Genomic DNA, 27794 nt, shown 5'->3' with positions numbered 1-27794 from the left:
ATGGGCACAATGACATTCATTATATGAAAAGAAACGATCACTATGATTTTTCTGCTGTTATCATGCATTGAGCAATAAAGGTTTGTGTATATACACTGAATGGCAATCGTCATGCAGCTCTCGGGTACAAACAATTATTGGTCAATGTATGGACAAGCTTGAGCATCTGTATTTTCTCTCATTTAAAGCCAATAAAAAACATAATTCTTTGCTTAGACCAGTGGTTCCCAAACTCAGTCCGCAAGGCACCCTAAAAGTCCAGGTTTTCAGGATATCAATACTTAAGCACAGGGTACTTAATCAGTACCTCAGTCAGTTTGATTATACCATTTATACACAAGCATGGATATCCTTAAAACTTGGGCTGTTAGGGTGCCTTGAGAACAGAGTTTGGGAACCCCTGACATAGACCTTGAAAATCTCTATGGAAAACCCCTGTAACACAGTAGTCAACATGTGTCCAGTATCATAATAGTGTGATGCTTCTGGCCGCCCACTAACCTGAAGTGTAGGTTTTTGAAGGTGAAGTGAGTTTCTACAATGCCTGTGGTCTTCACTCTGGTTCGCAGGATATCCTGCTCTGTGGGTTGGTAATCCGGCGCTCCGATCCGATCTAAACTGTCTAGGTAACTACAAAACACAAGAGTACAATTTAGTCAGGAAATATTTAATAGTTTGATACAATCATTTTACATGAATGATCCCCTAATGCACAGATCATCAAATTCAAGTGCAAAAGTTTAACATTTCATATCATGTAGTCACCTTTAAATCGTATCCATTTAGCGCTCATTAGTAATATTTCCATCAGAACATGACAAGAGGAAAAGATATCAAATTTCAAGTGCGATTAATCTATTTGATAGGCTAATTAATACACTTATATAAAACCATTAAATAAACTGTAGGGATAAAGGTTTTTTGCTCTCAGAGCACATTTACCACTAGGTGATAAAATACATACAGGTTGAGTCTCCCATATCCAAATATATTGATGGTTCAACGCACACAAACTTTGTTTAAGGAACAAAATAATTAAAAATAACATATAAAATGACCTATAGGCTGTGTGTATAAGGAGTATATGAAACATAAATAAAATTAATGTATGTACACAAACTTTGTTTGAGCCACAAAATTATTACAAATATTGTACACAATTACCTGCAGGCTGTGTGTATAAGGTGTATATAAAGTATAATGCATTCTGTGTTAAGATTTGGGCCCTATTCCTAAGACATTTCAATATGGTTTGCAAATAATCCAAAATACGGAATATTCTGATATCCAAAATACCCCTGGTCCCAAGCATTTTGGATATGGAAGACTCAACCTGTATTCCCTTTTGATTAAATGAAATACTTGTTATAATCTGCAGGTGGCACTGTTGCTACTCTTGTCTACATAGAGCTGTTAGTAAACCAATGCTGCCTTAAAATGTCAATGAGGTGTGCTGCAAATGCTACCGATATGTGCTGGCAGTCTGGATGCTACAGTATAATCCATAAAAATATACAAAAATAAAAGGGGCCTTTTTATCAAACTTATCTGCCCCTTTAAATCAAGAATCAATAAGAATTGATGTTTCCGCAGGATTTAATATCCTGGAGTTTCCCAAAGGCTGAACGCAGGATAATGCAATTCTCCATAATTCTCAATGGGGATTGCAGTTTCAAAATAATTAGCTTCACTTACTTTGTACTATTCTCAGTGACGGGCTCTTATTGGAGCCACTGTACTGTAATAGAATGTTGATAAACATTAGATACTTTTTAGGGCCCCACGGTTGGCAGATATCCATACATGTACCGCCCCGATTTCCCGTACTGACGACCCAATGATAGTCGGCCACCGATGGACGATAACTAGTCGGCAGACCGGGGTTAAAAACCGCATGTTAAAAATCCCTGACTCGCAGATCCCGACCATTTTTTGGTTGGGATTGGCAAATCGATTTCCCACATGTTGAATTTCCCAGATTCCCCGACAGAATGGGGAATTGTGACAATCCAACGCAGACGTATGGTCACATTAACTGAGTAATGACTGCAAACATCAATGCCCACAATAGAAGATTAAAGGCATTAAATCAAATTATTTCGGGATTGTCATAGAAGATTTATCCTGAAGAGCACATTCACATTTATATAATCAAACATCAATTTATCCCAATACTGAAGGGTTGCTAACCAAAGACTCTGGGAACTGGTGTGTACTGGTGTGATGAATACTACGAGCCCCAGTTTCCCCAGTATATTCGGTTATTTTGCTCTAAAAGAGTCTGGAAAATAGCGGCAGGTGTCTAAGGCAAGCTGTTTCTGTACCACTGATTTCAATCAATGGCACAAACACATTGTATGAAAAACCAAGTATGGTAACAAGATTGAAATTATTAGCAGGCAAAAAGGTTATTGGAGAACAAAATAAAACCCACTTTGATAAATATGCAAACTAATAAGCTTATACATACAGACATTTCCTGCAACTACTTTCAGACCCACTGTCAGCTGCAATCAAAATTCAGCTTGCCCTTGTAGCTACGTTAATGTCACTTGTGATGTCATATGAAAGGTCCGTGGCAAGAAAAATCTTCCAATTACAATTCAGCCTCCAAGTGTCAGCAAGATGCCGATGACACGAATAATGGATCTGTCACTCTGACATTCAGCACAAAGAATGTAATTAAGAAGAAATGTATTTTGGTCATTTATTTTTTTTTAACCTCATTATTAATGTTATGAGCAATATTTCTATGCGTTACTGTTAATGTATACCAAAGGGTAGAAAAAGAACAACATCCCCAAGGACCAAAAACAGCCTACTTAAGGCTAAGTTAAACTAGAATGCCTTAATTTGTTGTTACTATGCTGGCTGCGGTTGAAGAGTTTATTAAGGTAAGTGGCACAGGATATATGTCAATTGTCAACTAATGCACATAGGACATAGAGGATACAGTCAGTATCCCGGTGGGCGTGATGCCCGGATATAGGGCTTGATTCAGCAATGCAATTTTGTGAACGGAGTTCATGGTACGCTGGAATCGCATCGTGTCGATGTGATAACATGAAATTTACAGGTGTAATTTAAGAAGAGTCATCCATTGTGCCAATGTAAACAAAACATAGGCTATCTCCTCACTGGAGACGCACTAACAGCGTGACTATGAAACGATAAATAATGTAATTCTATGTTCCAAAAATAAAATGAAATGTGAATGTACTTAATTGGAACGAGATTGCGCAATTACATAAAGATTCGTTTGGGTGAAAAACAAATTTTGCAAAACTGGAAGGAACATAGCAGAGCTAATATTGGGCAATAAAAATAAAAAAGACGACGAGGCGTGGGACAGATGGCATAAATGGGGCGAACATTCATTAATTGTACACTCATTAATTGAGCCCATATTCACAGGAGCAGCCGGCAGGAACTGTCATCCATCCGGGCACATGGGACTGACTAACCGCACTTCCCTACTTGGGATTTGGACAGGATTCTGGACTTAAGGATATCGACGCCAGAACCCCTACACCCCGTCAGAATGTCGACGCCGGCATCCCGAAGGGATCAAGATACCGACGTCGGCATCCCAAAGGCCAGTATGTGGGTCAGGGTGGGAATGGGGGAGGGGAGAGGGAATCAGGGTTAGGGTCCTGCCGGGTGGGATAGGGTTAGGCACCGACCAAAGAGAGTAAGGCTGCAGGGATGGGGGATTAGGGTTAGGCACCACCGGAGGGTGTGGGGGGGGGGGGGGGGGGGGGAGTTTAGGTTTATGGTGCGGGAAGGGGAGGGAGGGTTTAGGTACCACCGGGGGGAGGTTAGGCACCACCGGGGGAGAGGTAGGGTTAAGGGGGGGGGGGAGGGGAAGGGTTAGGCTACTTACCGGCTCCTGTCGGGATGTTCACCATCGGGATGCTGCTGCCTGTCGTCTGACCTCCGGCATCCCCTCCGCCGGTAAATCATACACATTCCCCTCAACTTACCTCCTCCAAAAAATCTGCATCAATGTCACAGCGCCATCCTGTGGAGATGTCATGATTTTATCCAGGAATGCAGTACTCAGAGTTTACGTAGTGTTATAAATTGCTGCAGGGATGCGTTCCCCATTATTGTGTGTGGGTAAGCAAACTGCAGAAAACCTGGAGGGGAGCAGAGAGAAATCAGAGCTTTCTCTGCAGAAATCCTCTATTGTGTAAGGGACAAAGCTGTGAAACCTTTTTATATCACAGGTGACATGAGAAAGGGGTTTTCACAACTGGAGCCCATAGAATAGGTTTTGAGCTTCCAGTTTTACATTTTGACTTCACTATAGTGCACGTTCACACATCACTAATAATAAAATAGAACATAGTATCGTCAACTCAACTAAGTACCAAAAACTTTCCACTTCTAATATCACCACTTACTTAGCAACTGATCAAATCCGTTGATATTCAGACATGGTCGCACAAATAGATGAAACTCTCTAACTGAATGTTTTGAGGCTCAATGGTGTAGAGCAGGATTTTATATTCATCAGGTCGTAGGCAGATCAACCATCAGTCAACCTAGGCACTCACCTAGGGCCCAGGGGGGAATGGGGGGGCCAGGATTAAAATCGCCCATTTGTGTGTTTCCTAAGACCCAATGGGGAGGGGTTCTTAAAGCAGTACAGATAAAGCCTCATTGGGAATATTGTTCAGGATTAAAATAAACCCATCAGTTCATCAATATGGCTATTATATATATATATATATATATATATATATATATATATATATATATATATATATATATATATATATATATATATAGCGGTATTTAACTTGTTTTACACAAATAAGCCTTTTTTAAATGAAGAGACCCCTTTGGATTATGCAAGTTACTCCAGGATGAAAGTACTATTTGTAGGATTCAAACCATGTAAACAATATATTGTTGGACACAGAGAATCTGTTTTCATCAGTGTACAGCAATTAGTATCTGTTAGTATCTACACATGGCAGATTATATGCCTATTATAAAACAATTACTAGGTCGTTTGACGTCAGCATGAAAAAAATGGACACTTAATTTATTCTCTATGTGTGCTCATGTGTTAGGACATGAGGTGTTCTAGAGATACACTCAAATTAAACTGCGTATTTAGATTCCAAAGCTATGTGACTGCACTTAGTGTCAACTCTCCAATTCCCCTCTAAAGGCCCAACATTAGTCCTGGTCTAAAATGGGACAAAATGTAAACTGCAACTCTCCCCTTCCTCTCAAAATGCTCAGTGAGGGCATCAGGACAAGGTGCCAAGTGACCGGACAGTCCTCTCTTACCGGGACGGTCTTGCTGCAAAGCAGGACAAATTATTATCCTCCTTTATATACGATATTGCCAACATATTACACAGGGCTGCACATCAGAATTGTATTCTAGTGCATCAGTCCTGAACTTACAATTTAAATTCCACAGATTTAAAACAGACATGCACCAGTGCCGAATTAGTCACATGTCTCTGGAGGAACTGCACCAAGTTGACACAAAGGAGAACACACAAACTGAGGCCCCTATTTAACAACGAAGGCAAATATCGACGGAATTTTTAGTTTAGTATCACTGTGATACTAGTCAAAAATCCACTGGTATTTACCAATACTTACCCCTCCGGCGAGGACCGCAAAGTCCTCCTTCTCGGAGAGGTCCTCCGCTGGGCTACTGGCAGCATAACGCTGCCAGCGCCAGTGTAGTGCGCATGAGCGATGGCCCATCTGCGCATGTGCATGACAGGGGGACCCGGCAGTGCCTGGAAGGCTTCGCTGAAGCCGGAAAGGCACCGTTGGGGTCTCCATTGAGGACAATGGGTACCGCAATGCTCACGCCATCCAAAAGCTGGCGAGAGCGATGCTTGTTGACAAACAGCGGTAATCTTAGATTACCGCTGTTTGTTAAATCCAGAAAGGGTGGCATCACCTCTTTAGCGAGCGCTAAAGAGGTTATGCTTAGTTGTTAAATAGGGGCCTGAGTCAGAAGTCAACATATGGCCCCAGCACTGCTAACCATTGTGCTGCTCATCTATAAATAGTATGAAATAAAGTAAGTCCATGGTATGCATCTGTCTGTTTATTAGGGTTAATCTTGAGAACCACTGGACAGATTTTGATGCAGTTTTCACTATTCTATAGAGCATTTGTTGATGAAGGTTTAGGTGTATGACACATTAATGTATGAAAAAAGGGAGCCGAGCAATGACTATTTTAGTGAAGCAAGTCAATGAAAAAATGGATGACTGAGTGCTTTCTTGGCTTACACTGCCTAAACCGTTAAAGAAATATCACAACGATGGACTTTATTTTATACCATATAGAGATTGATAAGTATCTGGTTTCTCCAGAAAAATGTATGTATACTCTGTTTACTGATACACAATTTATTTTTTTCCCTTTTTACCGTTCCTATTTCATTTATGTGAAAAACGATTCTATCATTTCAAACGAGTCCAATACCTGGGAAGAGTCTGCTTTGACATGACAATAGATAAAGCACAGGGACAGACACTTGACCTGACTGGAGGTGACCTTAGTGGAGACTGTTTTTCTCATGAGGTAAAACGACTAATGTCTGCAAGACAATCTTATAAGACCTCGGATAAAAAAAGACCATCGCTGTAAATTCAAGACTGCTCCTGTGCGAATCCGAGGCGAGTCACTAGTGCATAAACATTTTGTATGCTTGTTTAGAGTCAGAACTCTCGCTCCTCTAGTATCTCCATATGATGTTAAATTGTTCTGCATTTGCTACTAGATACAGAACTGTAGATGAGGTTTGTGTTTTATAAACGTAAAAATTAGAGTTATAGTGTAACATACCTTAGATAACTTTTTATTTGAGGTCCACAGAATCTATCTTGGGCTATGTAGTTGGAGAGATCCATTGCACCAAAAAGCTACAGCTTTAAAGCTCCCAGAATGCACTGGTCTTCCTCCCTATATACCCCGCCTCCAGCCACAGGCATTCAGTTTGTAAACAAGCCTAACGACAAGAGACTGAAAGTGGAGAAGGAAGTACAATGTACCCAAGAAACACTCAAAATACGAAGAGGGAATCAGTGATACAAAAAAAGCAAAGAACAGACCCCAACTGAGGTCAGGTGTGTCAGGGTGGGTGCTCTGTGGACCTCGAAGAAAAAGTTATCTAAGGTATGTTATACCATAACTCTAATTTTCTTCTTCAGGGTCCATAGGGTCCACAGAATCTACCTTGGGGATGTCCTAAAGCAGTTCCCTTAAGGGTGGGGATGCTCCTGAGCAGAGAGGAGAATCCGCCACCCAAAGGAAGCATCCTAGGAGGCAAAAGTATCAAATGCATAGAATTTGATAAAAGTATGGACGGAAGACCAAGTGGCTGCCTTGCACAGCTGTTCATCTGAGGTGCCATGTCTTACCGCCCACGACGGTCCGACAGACCAGTAGAATGTGCTGTCACCTTGTTAGGAACAGGGAGATCAGCTTATCAGTGTATAGACCTGAGAAATAGCCCTATGCAGCCAGCAAGCCAAAGTCTGCTTGTTTGCTGGCCAGCCTCGTTTGTGAAACCCATATAACACAAACAGCGAGTCTGATTTCCTGATGGAGCTAGTACAATCCACGTAGATACGAAGGGCTTGAACCACATCCAGGGAAGCTTCACCTGTAGACAGGTCTGAAGACTGAAAGGCAGGAACTACAATCTACTCATTTATATGGAAACGGGAAACCACCTTTGGAAGGTAACCCGCCGTAGTACGGAGGACAGCTCTATTTTGATGGAAAATCAAATGTGGAGAGCGACGTGACAGAGCTGCCAAGTCAGAAACTCTACGAGCCGAGGCAATAACGAGTAGAAAAAGTGTCTTTGCTGTCAACCATCTTACGTCCACCGTATTCATAGGGAGCCATCTGCAATGCCTTGAGAACTAAGGTCAAATCCCACGGTGCCACCGAAGGCACAAATGGAGATTGCAGCCGGAGAACCCCCTGCAAGAATGTTCTAACATCCGGCAGAGGGGCAATTCTGTATTGGAACTAAACTGACAATGCGGAAACCTGAACTCTCAAGGTAGCCAGGTGAAGACCTAAGCCTAATCTCGCCTGAAGAAAAGCAAGTATTCTTGAAACCTTGAAAGTCTTAGGGTCATATTTTCTATGAGAACACCAATGAAAATATGAATGCCAAATCCTGTGATAGATGCGAATATTAAAACAATTTGTGAAGAACTAGAGTGCGCAAGAAGTGATAAGAGCAGCTAAGGTATTCTGTGTCTAAAGGAGTTCTCCTCACCTCCACCAAACAGAATATACAAAAAGTAGGATAGACACAGCTCACCAGCGCAATCACATAAAATAGTAAATCCCATAAAAAAGTAAATAATAGTAGATTCAAATCCTTTTATGGTGGTCCCCAAAAGGAAGGGGTTCTTGGTCCGATCCTTTTCAATAATCAGTCATCATATACCCCTTTTTTGGGGGGTTTATGATGACTGATTATTGAAAAGGATCGGACCAAGAACCCCTTCTTTTTGAGGACCACCATAAAAGGATTTGAATCTACTATTATTTACTTTTTTATGGGATTTACTATTTTATTTATGTGATTGCGCTGGTGAGCTGTGTCTATCCTGCTTTTTGTATATCCTGTGATAGATGCGGGCTGAAGCAGGCTTCCTTGCCCTCATCATCATCTGTATCACAGAAGCAGAGAAACCTTTGGCCTTTAAGATGGAAGCCTCAATAGCCACGCCGTCAAAGCCACCCAAAGTAAATCCGGATATAGGCAGGGACCCTGCACTAGTAAATCCGATCGTAGAGGCAGTGGAAGTGGCCTGTTTATGGATAGACATGTCAGATTGGTGAACCAATGTCTCCTGGGCCAGGCAGGAGCTATTAGTATTAACCTGTCACCTTCCTGCTTTAACTTTCTGATGACTCTTGGGAGGAGGGATATCGGAAGAAACAGGTATGCCAACCTGAAGTTCCACCTCACCGCCAGAACATCCACAAAGGCATCTGAGGGGTCCCTCGTTCTGGAGTCGTACCTGGGGACCTTGTGGTTGTGGCACGACGCCATGAGGTGTATGACTGGTAGCCCCCACTTGTCCACCAGGAGTTGAAAGACGTCCGGATGAAGAGCCCATTCTCTGGCATGTATGTCCTGACGACTTAGGATGTCCGCTTCCCAGTTGAGGACTCCTGGGATGAATATTGCCAAAATTGCTGGAAGATGGCATTCTGCCCACAACAGAATGTTCGCCACTTTCTTCATGGCTGCCAGACTTCGTGTGCCTCCCTGATGGTTGATGTAGGCCACTGTGGTCGTGTTGTCGGACTGAATCTGGACAGGCCTGCCATGAAGAAGGTCCTGTGCCAGACTAAGCGCTCTGTGCATTGCACGAAGCTCCAAGATATTTATCGGTAGGTAACTTTCCTGAGTCAACCACCTTCCCTGAAAGGTGTGACGCCCTGTTACCGCTCCCAATTCCCGCAGACTTGCATCCGTGGTGAGGAGTACCCAATCTGGGACCCATAACGGACAACCCTTGTCTAATGAGTCGTCTCCAGCCACCAAGCGAGGGAGAGCCGAACCTCTGGCGAGATGCGGATCATCTGAGACTTTAGCCGATGATACTGATCATCCCAATGAGACAGAATCCATTGCTGCAGGGACCTGGAGTGGAACTGGGCATACGTCATCATATCAAAATGTGGATACCATGGAGCCCAGCACCTGCATTGCCAGGTGAGCTGACACACTTTGTTTGCAGAGTAGACTGCACACATGAGACTGTAGCGCTGCAATCTTGTCCTCTGGTAGGAGAATCCTCTGGCCCAGGGTCCAGCAGCGCCCCCAAGTGCACCATCTGCTAAGTTGGAGAAAGTGGACTTTTTCCAATTTATTATCCAGCCGTACTCATGTAAGTAGACAATAGTCATCTGAAGATGAGATTGTAACAACTCCTGCGATTGTGCTAATACCAGGAGGTTGTCCAAATATGGAAGTATTTTGACCCCTTGTCTCGTCTGAGATGAGCAGTCATCACTGCCATTATCTTGGTAAATACCCGAGGATCTGTGGCCAGCCCTAAGGGTAGAGCCTGAAATGGTAATGTTGCTGATCTACCGCCAAACTTAGAAATCTTTGGTGGGATCGTGCAATCTGAACATGCAGATATGCATCCTGTATGTCCAGGGAGACCATAAAATCTCCAGGCTCCTTTGTTAGCATAATTGACCGTAGGGCTTCCATACGGAATTTGGGCAGATGGATGAATCTGTTGAGAGACTTCAGATTCAGGATATGGCGATGTGACCCATTTGGTTTCTGAATCAAAAACAAATTTGAATAATAACTCCTTCCCTGTTGCGTCACAGGAACAGGGATTATGACTCTTGGCCTCAGGAAGGCCCCAATAGACTCCCGGGAAGGCTGACGACCTGACCGGGTCTAAAGGCAGGGTTGTACGAACAAACCTCAGAGGGGGAAGCCTCAGGAACGTGATGGCGTAACCTTTAGAAACCACCTCTTGAACCCAGGCAACTGTTGTTCTTTGTCCATTATCTTCAGCCTTCTGGTAATATATTCATCTGACACCATAGTCACCGAGCTGAATTTTCTACATGCTTTTTTGTATGCTTTGTCATATGTGTTATGTGTTTAATTGTATCTATATGTTATAGGTCTATTAAATAGTGTATACTTGAATGATTGAAAATCCATGTTTAAGATACCAGACATAATAACATAGATATCATCACATTCAAACGTTCACCTATTGGTCATATTTCTGTTATCATTATTATGATTCATCAAGGTAGCGCTCTTACCAGATTTTACATATTTTTATTTCATTGTTTTCAAGTCTTAGGTAGACAAAAAATCGGAGAAAGAGCTGCTCTCCTTCATTTGCACTGCAAAAAGTATCCCCGACAACCCTTTTTTTCAACTGCTGTGGTCTGATGCCAGGCCTGAGAAAACTGTAGGAGGGGGGGAGACCTGCCCCATCAGGCAGTGGGCTTACTTTTTGGCTTGGAAGCAGGTCGCTTGGTTGACTAGGATATCTGGATCTACCTTCTCCTGTGGGAATTATCTTGTCTAGAAAAAGACTGTCCCTTTGCCCTACCCTGTGGGCGAAAGGACCGAGCTGACGACTGCCTATACTTAGGAGTCGACGTAGATGGCAACCCCACAGATTTAGATGTCGCCAGAGGAGACACTATGTCATCCAGCTCTGGTCCAAACAGTACCTTCCCCACAAAAGGCAAGGATTCCAGAGCTTTCTTGGAACCTGAATCCGCCTTCCAGGTTTTTAGCCAAATGGTTCTTCGACCTGCCACTGAAGCTACCGATACCCTAGAAGCCAAGATACCTGCGTCAAAGACCGCCTCCCCCATATATATATATATCTGCTTCTCGCATCTGATAGAGGTAGGACAGCTGTTCTGTAGTAGCATTAGGCACGCTATCCTCCAGAGACTTCATCCATTCTTCCATAGCCTTGGCTACCCAGGCTACAGCCATAGCTGGCCTGGTAATAGCTCCAGATAATGAGAACACTGATTTTAAAAAGTTATCAAGTTTTCAATCTGCAACCTCCTTCAACGAGAATGCCGCAGGAATGGGCAACATAGAGCTCTTGATCATTCTAGTCACGTGAGCATCTACTGATGGAGGAACTTCCCATGTGCTACATTCACCATGAGCAAATGGATATCAAGAGGTTAAATTCCTTGTAGCATGGAAATGCTTATTTGGAGTAGACCATGCTTCAGACATGAGATTCGTCAGTTGCTCAGACTGAGGAAAATTATCTCTAGCCACCTTCTGACGCCTAAAGACCGGAGTCTTAGCTTTCGGCGGCATCTCCTCTTCCTCTATACTGAGTACAGATCTAACAGCTCTCACCAGAGAGGGGACATCCACAGAGGATTGATGGTCTTCTTCCACTGAGTAAGACCCAGGAACTGTGAGTATCAGAGTTTGATGAGGAGGCTGGATCAGAATCCTGAGGCAATGTTTGAAGAGAACTTATCTTATTCCCCTGCTTCTTTACTGCCACTGGTCTATTTGCCTGTACTCCCTTCTGTGGGGCTATAGACGGCAGCATACTCTGACTAGAGTGAGCAGAAGAATCAAACCAACAGGGATTCATAGGGGACATGTACATAGAAGGATGCAACTGCTGAGGGTATCCCACAGTAGGAGGCAATATCGTGGTAGGAGCACGCAACGCTGCGACAGAATCCACCATATGCGACAAAACCTGCGACCAAGACGCCACCCAAGATGGCTCTTGTGTAGGTGCAGGTGTACCAGATAGAAAAAAGTGTCTGTTTACAACAGGCACAACACAATCCATCTTGCACAAAATCCTGTTCAGACAGGCCTGCAAAACAGGATTTACATGACTTGAGCACCGGAGGCTCACCCTGCTCACCTTTGCCCTCAGACATGACCAATTTGTGATCGGTATAAGGTGCACAGTAAAAATGCAATGTGACCCACTTCACATATGAGAAACCCCACACACCTTTTCAGAGGAATGAGGAGAAACACAGTGATAGATATAACTGACAGTTTGAAAACAAATGACAGTATATATACAGCAGCTAGCATGAAAGTCACATACAATGCATAAATGCAACCATTGCAAATTGACTCTGAATCAACTGACCAGTCCCGCCGGGGTATTGGCAGGATATAGAGCGCTATATACCAAACCCAGTGGAGAGGTATACAGGGAGACAGACCAGACTTCTTAGACAACCAGCCTGCACCAGTACGCATAACTGTGGTCAAAAGTAGCAACCAGAGGCGGGAATCCGTAACCGTAAGTTGCGTCTGGGTCGGGAGAGGAGCGGCCGGGGGAGCACCTATCTCCCCTAAGCTGTGATTTTGACGGCACGGGTACACTGGCCTCACAGTAGTAGACGCTAACTAGTGCGCTCTAGTATGTCTACTACCCATCCCCGGCGACAGACGAGATGGCCCCGGCCGCCTTAGTGAGTGCACGTTACACGAGGCCTTCACCAGCAGCTGCCTCTGGTGCGTCTCAGACACCGGGGGCCTTGACTGCGTCGCGCACGTTTCCCATCTCCGTGAATCCGATCACAGTCCGGACCCCAGCGACGCCGCTAGCTAAGCCTCGCTGAGGCCCGCCAAAATCCACAGGGCATATAGCGGTACTGGCATTTTGGCATCGGTGAAGGTAGATAGAGTCGCAGTACCTGCGCCTATTTGGTGCTTAGTACCTTTCACTCAGATGTTAAAAAAAGTAAGGTAAATCATAAAAGAAAAAAGCCTGGGACTGCCTAGGCAGCCCCGCTGTTAAACAGGTGCGTCTGGATACTTACCGTGCGCCAAACAAAAAAAACTGAATGCCTGTGGCTGGAGGCGGGGTACATAGGAAGGAGGACTAGTGCATGCTGGGAGCTTTAAAGCTGTAGCTGTCTGGTGCAATGGACCTCTCCAACCACATACCCAAAGGTAGATTCTGTGGACCCTATGGACCCTGAAGAAGAAACGCTAATAACCAATCAGACTTTGCATGATCTGACCTTGCACTATAGACTGAGTGATATAATCTGATTTGTGCTATAGGTCTAAAGCGCAGCATTAGCAGGATTGGTTCTATTTATGTTTCTGGTAGCACCTTCCATCACAATATATGTACTATCCCTTCCCTGCTTGCTAAAATTATGAATAGAAGATGATACTGACAAATGATTGCTGACGATTATAGTAAATAAATGTTTCATGACATAAGGGGAGTGAGACTCGTATTAAGAGTCTGCTCACCTTGGCTAGTGGGCAGAGTGATTCATTAGTGCCCCCTTTAAACCTTAGAGTTACATATACTACTGATTATGGTCTGGCTTTTGGGTTTATTGGCGGCATACTATTTAGTGATGCAAAAATCCTTTATTTGCAACAGCATCAGGCTAATGGATAAGAGAAATATGTATGGTAAGCAATGCACCCACATATACACATGCATAATCTGCACACACAAGTATCTTTACATTATTTTATACGAATGCAGTGAAGGGATGGGCTGATCACTCAACACAGATATACAGCACTCGAACATATGTGCACACAGATTCGCATCTCTTTATATGATCTTCAGCATTCTGCAGCACAGGGAGATCTCAGGGTTGCTATGGAAACCAGGGATTTATGAGATGCTGAGGGATTGGCTTGGAGCAATGGGGCAGCCTCTAACATGGCAAAATTACAGCTGGGCAGCCATCGCCGTCTCTGTCTCACTTGTATCAGAGGGAGAAAGTGCGATATAATGAGACTCACTACTGCCATCGCTTTAGATGGACAACTCCTGTGTGTATCACAGAAGAGGGAAGGGGAATAGATAATACAGGAGAACGAAGGAACGAGGAGGTGACAGTAGTGGAATGATTCACTGACTGCCGTGGGTGGTGGTAAGGGGAATGGCTGGGTGATGGAGGAGCTGTTACAGCAGGGCTCTGTTCTACATAAACAGTGTGATTTGCAGCCACTTCTTTTTCTCTTCTAAGCAGCTTTTCTGTTAACTGCCATCCCCCAGCCCATTGTCCCAAACCCTCACGCAGTCCCGTCTGTAGAAAATAAACGTATTCGACCAGTAACTGAACGTAATCCAGGATTTTTCTTTTCATATGCTGGCAGACATTTTACCCTAACACACCCACTCCCCCAGCAAGAGTACACATGAATGGAGGAGGAGGGGGAACCCAGCAGCAAAGGAAACTGTAAGAATAGCAGCAAGAACCATGACTGCAGACTCTACGGAGGATCCCAGTGCTCCACTGTCTGTGTCCCATGCACCACATTGCTACAACAGTCAATGAATTAGGGGCAACTCAACGCAGAAAGGGACAGCATGGTAATATAAACTTTGAAAAGAGTAGCACGTTTGTCAGAAAGTTCCAGTGTAAATGGACCCACTTTGATGGTCACAGGACCAGAGTATTTGTAAAGGTCCACTCCTGTGTACGAGGAAAAAAATTATCTTCTTTGTGCACCGTTCTAAAATTGGTGTCTTAGAGTGTAACCTTCTTCCTCGCCTTCAGAACTAACGGAGGCTAGAAATAGTGACCACTGTAGAGTGAAGAATGATATAGCAGTAGGTTTAATAGGTTGATTTCAGGACTTCTCTATGTTGAGTGATGCACCAGAAGCAGAGCTTTAGCTAAAAAACTGAGGCTCTGGGCTCAGCAAGTGGCAGGAAGAGAGGGGGACTGCTGAGAGTAGAGGCAACAGATCGGAGGCTCAGCCAAGCCAGGAGCAATCAGCATGACTTGTCAACTTGCTGGGCGTGCGGATGTACGCTCTAAAGGGCCCCATACATCTGCCTGCATTTCTCAGAAGTGACTGGAACCGCCTTCTATGATCGGTGATGCCTTGGTGGAATCACTGAAATTCTTCATGTTAAAATTCGCAGATTTGCTGACCATGATCATATTTTGGTCGGGATTGGCAAAACAGGAAAATCCAAAAAGTTGAATTTCACCGATGCTCCGGCCCCAGTGTCTGGGGATCGGGAAATTGCCCTAATCCATTGCAAATGTATGGGGGCCTTAAGAGACAACGTTAAAGGAGTATTGAGTGATGCAAAATGTACAGCAGTAAATAGACACCCTGCAAAGAAATCAAGGTGGGAAAAGAGCGCTGGAAAATGCTGTAGAAAGAGTTTGATTATCCCGATTAGTGAGCGTCAGCTCTCTGGACAACTATTTCATGTGATATAACTTATTAATGCAACCAAGGACTGAGCAGGAGGAAAAGATGTAACAAAAACTACACTTTATACCAGATGGTGACAACTGTAATTGTCTAGCTGACACAGGCATGGGTAGCCTAGTACATTGAACTTATGCTTACTACTAAATTTACACGAACAGGGCCTACTGCGAACTTCACTAACTCTACTGTATCCTGATAGAAGAGGATGGAGATAGACCTGGGTGGTGGGTATGAGAACCACTCATTGTAAGGGCACAAATATACAGCCTGATTCAAAGATGTACTCTAATGCATCTGTGATTTTTGCACAGAACACAGCTACAAAAATATGCGGTTTCCCAAGGCTACCCAAGAATAGGGACGCCCACTGCTGTCTTCTCATATCTGTCAGACGTCGCTCACCAGCGTATTCATCGGTAACATCAACGCAGATCGGTCAGCCATGCAGCAAGTCTGACCTGTCTCACACTACGTCTCTCCTGACACGCAGAGCGCTATCATGCTGCAAAGGAGATCGCAATAGCTAATTTATGCATGCCCATGAAACAGCCAGACACACCTGCGTTTGCCTAGCCACCCTCCCGTTACCTCCCCCAAATGCTGATTACCTGTCACTCAATTTGCGAATGCATCCTCTGTGCAGGCGTAATCGCAAAACAATCGATGAGCGTTTGCCGTGCGGCTGACACACATGCGCAATGGCAAACAATCGCATAAAATCGGCATTGTGTGCATCTCTGAATCAGGTATCAAAAGTTTACTTTTGATACTTTTGGGTACAATTGAATATTAACATTTATAACTAGTGTCATAAAGATGTATATACTACCAGAATGTATAGCACATTTTTGTACACCCAGATTTGTATCATTACACTGTCAGTCTCATCAGGTTCCTATTAACATATACCTATATGCTCCATCAATTTTTTTCCGTCATTCCAGACCACATGTGACATTGCCTAGTCACGTGGGCGCTATCATACATTGCCTAGTAACCTCAGGCGGCTTGCGTGTCACTCTGACATGCGGAAGTTGTATTGTTGATGACGACTTCCGGTCGGGCGGCTTTTTTAGCCGGGACAGAGTAGAGAGCTTACATTAATGACGGTACCCGCAGCGCCGTGCAGTAAGTGGCGGCAGGCTACATGACCTGACTTGGAACTTTGGGTAAGCGTCCGTGCATTTTGCACGATGGTTGCATTATTTGTTTGATTTGGCTATATGTGGGATTACAACCACACTATATCCCCACAGGTCTATGGGTTGTCTTATGAACCGGTCAATGCCTGACCATGCCCCTATTTTCATATAGTGTTATTGCCTTATGTTGAGATATTTAATCTGCCTATGCCGTCGTTGGACTCGATTAGAGGTATCTCACTATCTGTGCACATTACTCTAGTATATTACAGTTTGCATGCCGGGAGCACAGGTTAATTGGCAGCATATGAGTTGTTTGTTCACACTGTGGTGTGGTGCCAGTGTGAGCCACAGCTAATTTTTCATTTCCAATCACGTGTGGTTTTACAGGAGCCTGACAGACAGGTTATTTGGTTTTTTTCTTATCTTTCACAGAATTATGTCATATTGTTGTCCAAATACTATATATGTGTGACGTGATTGAATTGAGGTCTTGAAAAAGGTCCAGATGTCTACCTAAACGTCGACCACGATCATACTCCTCTGATGATGCCTTATGATGAATAAAATCTGATACGTTATGAAAACGGCGAGTGCATCCTTCCTTCCAGGAAATCTGCTTTTATTTTGGGGACCTTGGTGTCCTTGGAAGCACCCCAACGTTGTTGTCAAATGATTGAGAGTGCAGGACTAAATATTTAGTGCGTGGCCATATTACAAAGAAAACTACCAATAAATATGAAGTACCTGCAGACCTTTGTGATTAGAACACCCCAATTAAATATACATACAAAATGCACAAAAAGCAAAAAGAAATAACTGTCGCTTCCTTGAAGATGTCTAAACATGGACTATTAACAAGAGACATAAGACAACTACATTCAGCATGCTCAAAACTTACACTTTGCATAATGCAGCCCTGTAGTGAGAAAGGTATATCCAGCAATATATTGGTGCTGTGTAGTTTAGAGACTTTGGGACAGATCCTCAGTTGCACATACTGCGGTCGCAATTCTGGATGCCTACAGCCATTGTAAGCCCCATGTGACTATCTGCCAGTATTCTGAGTTGTGCGCATTTATGCGATCACACTGATCCCAGTCTTCCAGCCGCTAGTGCCGTCATCACTGGTACAGCATTTACTCCTACTACAGGCTGGTGCTGAAGATGCGTTTGATGTGCATAACTCAGAATAGGTTGCACCTCTAGCCTGTTGCCACCCAGTAACGACCTTTCAGCCATCTGTGAGAAGCTGAGATGGGATTGACTCAGGATTGCTAGTAGCCGCTCTGAGATGCGTACGTCGGCACTTGCGCATGCGCAGTTGGGAAAAAAATATTAACAAGATACGGCCTGAACTTGTGTGTGATTAGGAATGAGGCGCTCTGCCATATGACATGGGCAGTTCCTTAAAATATGTTCTAAATACTACAGTGCCACTTAAAGGCTAACGAACCAATCTGCCTCAATGAAATTTAAAAAAAGACAATTGTTATACTTGAAGGAATCTACTATCATTGGAAAGCCGAATTAAGCAACATTTTGAACAGGGTTGTAGATGTTGATGAAAACCAAACGTTTGATGCAAGTCTTTGTTCTGTAACAGAAACGCGTCACGTACTATTTAGCAGAGTCGTTAAGCTGATATTCCCTGGATCGATTGAAGCACTCCTGGATTCCAGAATCTGCCCACAGTCTCATCATGGCTGACAGAAGCTCGGGAGAGAAAGGTTCTGTGTCTTCCATACGACTCACCACGTCACATACCATCTTGGCATCAGCCTGTGGTAAAGTAGAAAGGTAAAAAAGATGTTAAATGAGAGATTTAAATGTTAAATAAGAACTCGAACCACCTAAAAAAATGCATAACACAGACAGGATAAAACAATCTAGGTTTTAAATATCTAGCAGCTTTAGGGTTAACAATCTACTGCTAATAGCAAGCAATTTCTAATCCTAGCAGAATAATGATCGATTATAATCACCACAACTCTAAATGGCCATACAACACAGCCTGGGAAATAGAGGACTGACCAGCAACAAACCATTGTCACAATCTCCATTCAACATGTTTGTAAGAGAATCCTTCCGATAATCCTGATTATTTATAAAAACCAGCCGGGAAAGTAGATGGAAACGTATATGGATTCCACTGAACTCTGATAATTACACTTTATTTCCAAAACAATTGACCAAAGGACTGGCTGAGTCAGTATCTCTAATCTTGTAGTTCCAGGATTCTGAGAAGTACTTTTTATATCTGATGAACGGATTCTCCAGACTCCAGAGCCCCAGAATATTTCTATTTTAAATAAATGAAACGTCAATGATACTTTTTTTTTTTTTTTAAAGTGTAGCCAACGTCTACACAGCAAGAAGGTAGCCATTTTGTGGGATAAACCAGTATTCATATCAATCTACTGTAATTGAGAAGTGTGTTTTTTATTTCACAATAATGTCACTGTCACCTTCAGTGTGTGTGGGTGATGGGCAAGGATGGTATTACCACAAAGTAATCCTAGGCAGTCCTCAAGGGCACCAAGATGTAGGGGGCACCTGAATGAGTGATCTATCGTTGCTCAGTTTTAAATCCCCCCCCCCGACCCACCCACATGGAGCCCAGGTGCTGGCATGAAGGTACAGCAGCCTCTTAACAGTGATGCTATCGGCTGCTGTCCATTCATGTGGATGATGTGCTGGGAATTGGCATTGAGCTATGATGTCAAGGCCAGAGCCACCCTCCCAGTTATAGGAGCAAAAGTTGATTGCCTCCATTCCTCAAAATATACTTTAGGAAGCAGTCCATATGTATAAAGTGTGTCCCAGTCCTGACATACGAGCTCAGTTATGTGACAGGAGCACTGCAGTCACAATATCTTCTGTGCGTACGGTATGTGCAAACTGCAGCAGTACTCTGACCTGGCGATACTGGTCCGGAACCAGTGAACAGTACTGTAGCTTACTGCCTTGCCAGGCCAGTCTGTGGATTTGTACATACTTGAGACAGTTTGCTGGTTACTGCATGTACTGTGGAACAGAAAACCTATATTTGGTCTTCAGTTACATCTGCATGCATAGTAAATGTAAATTATGAATTACAGCAATTAGAAAATGAAATGTTTTAATGCTTTGGCTGTGTTATCACCATGATAAAATAGTGATAACAGAGAAGGTATTGTGGAGGTACAAGTGGTGTCACAATTATTGTTAAATATCTTCCCTACGCAAAAGGATTAACCCTGGCGTTGGCCCCTGTTTTTTTCTAGCTACGATTGGGCTCTATGATGAATCTGCCACTTAAACAATTCTGGAATTGAACCAATTACAATACAGCATGCATTGCCACTCAGCTTGTGTATGTGACTAAACGTATACTTCCTGTAGTCATTGTTTGTTACTGAAAATCTCAAGGCACTAAATTAAACCGAGAGCATGGAAATAACTTCCAGGTACATGAAATAGAACGATTACATTACACCATGCGTGCTGCAATCATCTCTGTAATTAAACCACCAACCATTACCCTAAGCCCAGTGTGACATTAGTCACAGTGTGGTGCACAAGCCACAAATGTGACAATGAAGTCCTGTTAGATTAAATGTCACAAAGCAAGAAAGAATAAGCATTTCCCATGTATTCATATGCATTTATTGTAATATAAAATACTTTATTTGCATTGGATATTGCCACCCTCAAGTTACATTACCTAGAGATGAACAAATATCCTGCACTTCCATTTGTGATAACCTACTAACCTGAATACGACCACGTCCTTCAGAATAATAGTTGCTTTGCGTGACATTAAGTACCTACTAAATTATACAATAGAAAAAAATGTGGTTATAACTAGCGCCACCGACTGCAGCTCCGGTCTACCTCTAGGAACACCACTCCTTACTTAAACACAATAAAACAAAGTTTTTGGGGTAATCCACAAGTACTGTCTTATAGGGGACTCAGTAGACACCTTCCCTTCGCACACTTCTCTGTCTGTATCCTTCTTCTCCCAACTCTCACTCTGTAAAGTACAGACTGGTTCGCACTCACCATGCAGCAAAAACTACTGTTCCCTCAAAGGTTTCTTTATACTTTATCATTATATTCTACTCCAGAAGACTTCCCCAATTTTCTTCTACCGAGTAAGTGGACATGTACTCACCACATACTCCTCTTGGTTCATACACATAAAGGTTTCTTTAATTCCGGATGGAACAAAATCCTTACTCCTCAGTCTGGTCAATTTTTAGTAGTAAAAAAGTTTTTTATTATACAATGCACTCTTCATTCAGTACATCCATACACATGTAGATGGAACCTCCAGCGTCTCTGTTCACAGGATACAACGACAATACCCGGGAATCAAGGTTTCAATCACAGGTCAAGTTGGTACAGACAACAACAGATACCCACTGGTAGTTCATATAAGTGCTCGGTCCACCACCATCAACGCTTTTCAGACTCTATGGTCCTTCCTCAGGATATGGGCTGGAGGTTCCATCTCCAAGTGGACCAAGTTTGAGAACCACTGCATTATACTATATCCAACCTCACATTAATGTTAGCATTTCCAGATCTTATGCTACACTAAAGACAAACTGTGATCACCACAAGTTACACTACACCATATAAAATACCAACCAATCAACTCCTAACTGTTATTTTTCAAACACAGCCTGCAAAGTGAGTTAGGAGCTGATTGGTTGGTACTTTATCTCCGTTCACTTTATCTCTCTCTAAGGCTCAGTACGTAGACCCCAGAATGTTATTATTTTACAATAAACAGTGTGAGACAAGTGATCTAAGTATATCAATAACATTATGGCAAAGGCATTTGGGCATTTCCTAACCTAGAAAATCTGGAGTGAATAAATTGATGTGAATAAGCTTGTATTGGAAATCAAGTCCGGTGCGATCCTTTGTTCTTAAGCAGGAGAAAACCCAACAAATATATCAGGTGAGTGTCAATCAGCACTATACTATTTAAGCGTCTGTATAAAAGGTCATGATTATCGTACCTACCACACTAATATATATATATATATATATATATATATATATTATATATTGCATATACAGTAGCTATGGCATCTTTTACCAGTAAACCAGTTATTTGAAAAGTCCCAAAGACCAGGAGAGAACAAAAAAACCTAAATTAGTGCCACTGACCTAAACTCTTTATACTTAAAGGTTCCCGTTAAGAGGTCTGCTAAACAACGTAATACGAATGTCGGGAGCATGGTTTGGAAAGTCATGGGTTATTGTGAAATTGAGATTTTAGGTCATCCAAATGTCGGTCAATCCTCCTGATCTAGAAAACCCAGATACTCAAGCATTCTGGATAATTGATTGCATACCTGTAAATCTGATTTATTTTATTTGATAGACAGAACCCTTCTGGCAATGAAGAGCCTTAAATAACAAAACTAGCTCCCAATCCACCCCGTATTGTGTCCGGCAGAGCAAACAAGGCTTTGACGCCTCAATGTTCGGCTTCATTAGATCTCAGAGTCCAATTAATTGTGAGCAACACTGTGCTCATTCTTCTCTCTCCAGGACGCATCTCATGCTGGGTCTAACCTTTAACACAAATTCCCCCCTCTCTGGGCACAGTGGGCATAATTTACATTTGAAATATATATCTTGCATTGGGCCTGATTCTAGCTTCCTGGCCCCCATGTGCCATCACGCCGTCCCTCCAGGCTGAGGATGCAGCCTCGCCATCTGTCTGCCGACCTCTAGAAATATGGAAGTAGGGGTCCATTTAATGAAAAGCTTAGAGGCAGCATGCCTATGACAGGGGATGGGCGAGGAGGCACAAATTGTAGCTACAGTATATGGATAAAGAAATGCAACAACTACTAGACTTAGGTACATTATTTACACGTGATAGGTCCAGCAAATTGGAGAAAGTCTTTTTTTAAATTAAAGGTGGAGAATTTTAAAAAATGTACACCTCTTGCTGTTTTCATTTTCTTTTAAATGTGCATAAAACACTATGCGAGAATGACACCAGAAAAGCAAGGAGGGATACTTACAGCTGGTACACACTATGCAATCCCTCACAAGATGTATCGTTTCGACGGGGATCGGAATGATATATTCTGTGGATTGCATAGTGTGTATGACCGATCGCATGTGCCCGTGGGTCGTTCATTGCATCGTCCCACGTGTTGTGCTGCACAGCAGGTGGGACAATGTGATGATCAACGCCGTCCTCCTAAATGCAGCATGAACGACACATCGCGCCTTCATCCACTGCGCCGGTGCGATGTTTCATGCCGTTTCATCGTGATGATGTAATGAGAAATGACAATGTTAATTAAGAAAGGACTGAAACGGTATAAAAGTATAGATCGAATATACAGCATAATGTAAATTCGAATTATGTAACCACAGGAAGGCACAAGGATGCTGAGGTACAAAGTACTTTGATGTACAGCATGGCATTCTCAGTTGACTTCTAATACGCTTATTATCTGCAGTAGGTGGTGCACTTTTCTATATAATACACAACGCTTCCTAATGATTAATGGAGTGACATATAACTAAGCTCTTATAATGTAGGCGATAATGAACTCTGTGAGGAGTTCAGTAATCATTTAAAAGTACAAGACAGTGTTCTTATCCAGGACAAACATTTTTAGTTCTTATAATATCCTTATCTAGGGGCTGAACCATTATGTACATGCAATGTCTCTATACATGTAATGTATCTAACTTGCCGCCATTCGTGGCGGCAGATACAAATCCACCAGAGCAAATAAGTATTGCTCTGGTGCCTGGACAGCTGCTTCATAAAAGGAGCTACCCCCGTGATCCTGAACAGCCACAGTGTACACTTTTGCACTCAGGATCTCATTCCAATAGTATGAGCGTAGCTCAGCGGGCTAACGCAAACTGCAGATGCTGTCAGTTCCCGCATCAATGCTTGATGTATGGACAGTATGCCACACTGGGACAGCAATGGTGATTGGGTCTGTTATTTAGTGTGGACACTACACTGACCTGGTCACATTGATGAATAGACCCCCGTAGTGAAAGTTAATATATCATACTTACCAATTGTCCATCTATTTGAATCTCTCTTCCTTCCAATCCTGGGTCTGATTTATATATCTCTATATTATATATAGCTTTGTAACTTTGATTTATGAAAAGCCGAAAGACTGTGGAGGTGAACACAAGTCTATGAAAAAAAAAATGATACAAAAGGGCTCAATTAATCAATATGGGCTACAATCAGCGGTACCTTTCATTTTGTAATGCTTCTTCTAGTCATGATACATATACCTTTCTGGTGCCCATCAGCGGTATCTCCATGCTTCGTGATCTCGTCTACTCACACCTAAATGACGGTGTGACCCAGCAATGTGATGTAACAATATATTGCCTCGCTGTATAATGGTGCAATGTATCATTACATGCTGCATGTACTACCGCGTCAGGCGTGAAATAATCCCATGTGGTGTGCCTCACAGCAGATGGGATGATTCAATGAACAATGGCAGTGGACGATGGATTGGGCATATATGCTATACGATGTGTCCAATATATTGCTCCGATCTACATTGGACCGACATAGCAGACGATCGATCATATAGTGCAGAGGTTCCCAAACTCTGCCATTACAGTCAAAGTTTTAAGGATATCCACTAAGGTGAAGGGTTAGGTGTACCGTGCGGGGAGAGGGAGGTTATGTTCAGGCACTAGGGGGGAGGTTAGGGTTAGGCACCAAAGAGGGAGGGTTAAGGTAGGGGGAGGGATAGCATACCGACTAACAAGTGTCATACCAATTCCGCCGGGAATAGGCAACGCCACCTCATGATGGAGTTACCTAGCGCTAAGAGTTAAGGACGGTACACACAGTACAAAGTAGGTAACGATCCAATTTTGTTAACGATTTCCCTAGAACTCCTGAACACTTCCGGACAAATGATATTGTGCATACACATGGAACGATTATACAACCGATCAGCGATATTGATGAGTCGTTAGAGATATATCATTTGGCAGCAAACAACCTCACGAAGCATCTTCTGTCTCCCAGTCGGCTGGCACAAAGTGGCCAGGAAAAGTGATGACAAATCGTTCATCGTGCGTACACATGGAACGATGTGTGTCAAATCGTGAAAGACATGTTGTGATCTTTCTGCATGTTGAAGAGATCACCGACCAAGGACAGTGGGAGCACGCATCAGCATCGCTATCGTGCCTACAGACGGCACTATTTAAACGATATGTCGTTCCAATTGGTCGAAAATGGCAATATCGTTGAAAATATCGTACAGTGTGTAGGGGCCTTTAGGGCTTTCACTGCTTAATTGCCTAATTCTGGAGATTGTGGCAAGTTGCTAAATGGGTTAAGGTACGAGAAATCTCGGATTTCTCCAGTGTTAACAATTTGATATACAAAGGAGCAAAGAACCTATTTTCCAGAAGTTTCACCATAAAAAAAAAAGGAGATTTATGTGCTCATCTGTTAAATCCTTTTCTTCGATTCCTTAGGGGACACAGGCTCTACGCTGGGTATAGTTGGTGGGTTGTAGTCTGGGCACCACATAGTTAAACTTATTCAACACAGCCTAGGCTCCCCCATCCCCCTATACCCCACCCCCAGGCACTTCAGTTAAGTTAAGTTAACAAGGCTAATGCAAGGAGCGAGATGGAGAAGGAAGACCGGCAGACACACAGGTCCAACCACACAGGTAATGTGAACAGGAGAACTGGAAGCAGGGCAAAGCCACACAAGCCAGTTGCGTCACGGTGGGAACCCTTACTCCCCTATGGAATCGAAGAAAAGGTTTAAACATGTAAGCACATAAATCTCCTTTTTTTTGGTGAAACTTCTAGGAAATAGGCTCTTCTTCCTCCATGGGGACACAGGCTCTACCCTAGGACGTCCCAAAGCTGATCCCTTAAAGGAGGGGGCGCTCCTTGGCTGTGCTGAGAACTCTTCGCCCAAAAGACTAAGAACTTAAGGAACGTATTGGCAGAGGACCACATAGCCGCACCAAGTTGCACTGCCCACGAAGTTCCCACCACCCGGGTTGAACGAGCAGTCACCATGGACGAGGCTGGAAGATCCGCCGCAGCGTAAGCACGTTGAAAAGTCAAACTGATCCATCTGGCTAGCGACAGCTTAGTAGCCAGCCAGTCCAGTTTGTGAAAGTCATACAGGACAAAAAGAGCATCTGTCTTGCACAAGTCCTTTGTCCTGTCCACATAAATCTAGAGAGCATGAGATCCAAAGAGGTCTCCTCCGGTGAAGAATACGGAAGCTGGAAAAAAGGAACCACAATCTCATGATTTATGTGGAACCTGGAAACAACTTTAGGAAGGTTGCCTAGTCACGTTCGAAGGACAGCTCTGTCCTGCTGAAAGATTAGAGATGGAGAGCAAAAGTCCAACACCCACCGGGCAGAAGCTATGGCAAGAAGGAAGAGAGTCTTCCAAGTAAGCCAACGAATGTCCACAGTGTCTAAAGGCTCAAAAGGCGAAGACTAAAGGGCTCTAAGAACCAAGGACAAATTCCAAGGAGCTACCGGCGGTAAAAATGGAGGCTGTACATGGAGGACACCCTGAAAAATAAAAGTTCATACATCAGGTAACAGCACAATCTGTCTGTGAAAGAGAACAGAAAGGGCTGAAACCTGCACTTTCAGTGAAGCAAGGCAGAAGCCAAAATCCAGCTGCGCCTGCAAAAAGGAGAGAACTCGAGAGAGTCGGAATGACCAGGGGTTAAGATTAAAATAACACCAGTCAAAGTAAGTTCTCCAAACCCAATGGTAAATTCTAGCTGAAGAGGGCTTATGGGCATTGAGCATAGTGCTAATGATTGATCTGGAGAATCCCATAACTCTTAAGACGATTGTCTCAAGAGCAACCCCGTCAAAGCGAGACTGGCCAGTTGCGGATGAAAGCACGGGCCTTGAGACAGAAGATCTGGCAGCAGTGGAAGACACAGAGGAGCATTGTTGGAAAGGTCCTGAAGATCCGCATACCATGCTCTTCGCGGTAAATTGGGAGCCACTAGGATCGCCTTGCCACCCTCCAACTTCAATTTGCGGAGGATCCACGGAATCATAGAGATTGGAGGGAAGATGTACAAAGAGCAGGAAGGTTCACTGAACCACCAAAGCATCCACAAGGAAGGCACTGGGATCTCTGGTGCATGAGCAGTACCTCGGAACCTGGTGATTGTGACAAGACGTCATCATGTCGATGTCCGGCAAGCCCCAGCAAAGAACCAGAAGTTCACAGACGTTTGGATGTAGAGCATATTTGCCCCTGAATGAACGTCCTGACTGCTTAGGAAGTCCGCTTCCCAATTTTGCACTCTAGTAATGTAAACCGCCGACAGGGTCAAAAGATGCCTCTCCACCCACAGGAGAATGCGACTGACCACCCTCATGGCGTCGCGACTGCGAGTGTCGCCTTGATGGTTTATGTAGGTGACAGCCGTCACGTTGTCGGACTGTACCTGGACTGGGTGACTCCGGAGAAGAGGCAAAGTCCGACAAAGAGCTCTGTATACCACACGGCGTTGCAGAATGTTGATCGGCAATTGGCTCTCCTCAGCCGACCAATGACCCTGAAAAGTCTGCTGACAGAAGACCGCCCCCAGCCAAGAATACTTGCATCTGTGGTGAAGAGAGCCCAGTCTTGAACCCAAAAGGGATGTCCCCTGGTCAGATGGGACCCCTGGAGCCACTACAAGAGGGAGTGACACATCCTGAGAGAGAACAATCATTTGAGACATGAGCTGTAGATGAGATTTGTTCCACCGGGCTAGAATCTCCAACTGGAGAGGCCATGAGTGAAACAGGGCATACTCCACCATGTCGAAGGTGAAGACCAGAGAGCCCAGAATCTGCATGCAAGAGTGAATTGACACCTGGCGGCGATGCAGAAAC

At 43.6% G+C, this 27794-nt stretch overlaps 1 protein-coding gene across 3 annotated transcripts in view; it reads right to left on the bottom strand.

Annotated features, from left to right (window-relative positions):
* The window catches only part of GNAO1 (G protein subunit alpha o1), a 220759-nt gene that overhangs the window by 38488 nt on the left and 154477 nt on the right, over positions 1–27794 (bottom strand). For all 3 annotated transcript variants that reach the window (XM_088471918.1, XM_088471919.1, XM_088471917.1), the window contains exons 4-5: positions 18503–18663; positions 502–630 (exon numbers count right to left, since the gene is read on the bottom strand). In XM_088471918.1, coding sequence (XP_088328044.1) covers positions 502–630; positions 18503–18663 — 290 coding nt within the window. The remainder of the gene's footprint in view (positions 1–501; positions 631–18502; positions 18664–27794) is intronic.

Source organism: Taudactylus pleione, unplaced genomic scaffold (genome assembly GCF_031769625.1).
Source record: "Taudactylus pleione unplaced genomic scaffold, aTauple2 ptg000117l, whole genome shotgun sequence".
NCBI classification, from domain to species: Eukaryota; Metazoa; Chordata; class Amphibia; order Anura; family Myobatrachidae; genus Taudactylus; species Taudactylus pleione.
This window is presented reverse-complemented; position numbering and strand designations above follow the sequence as displayed.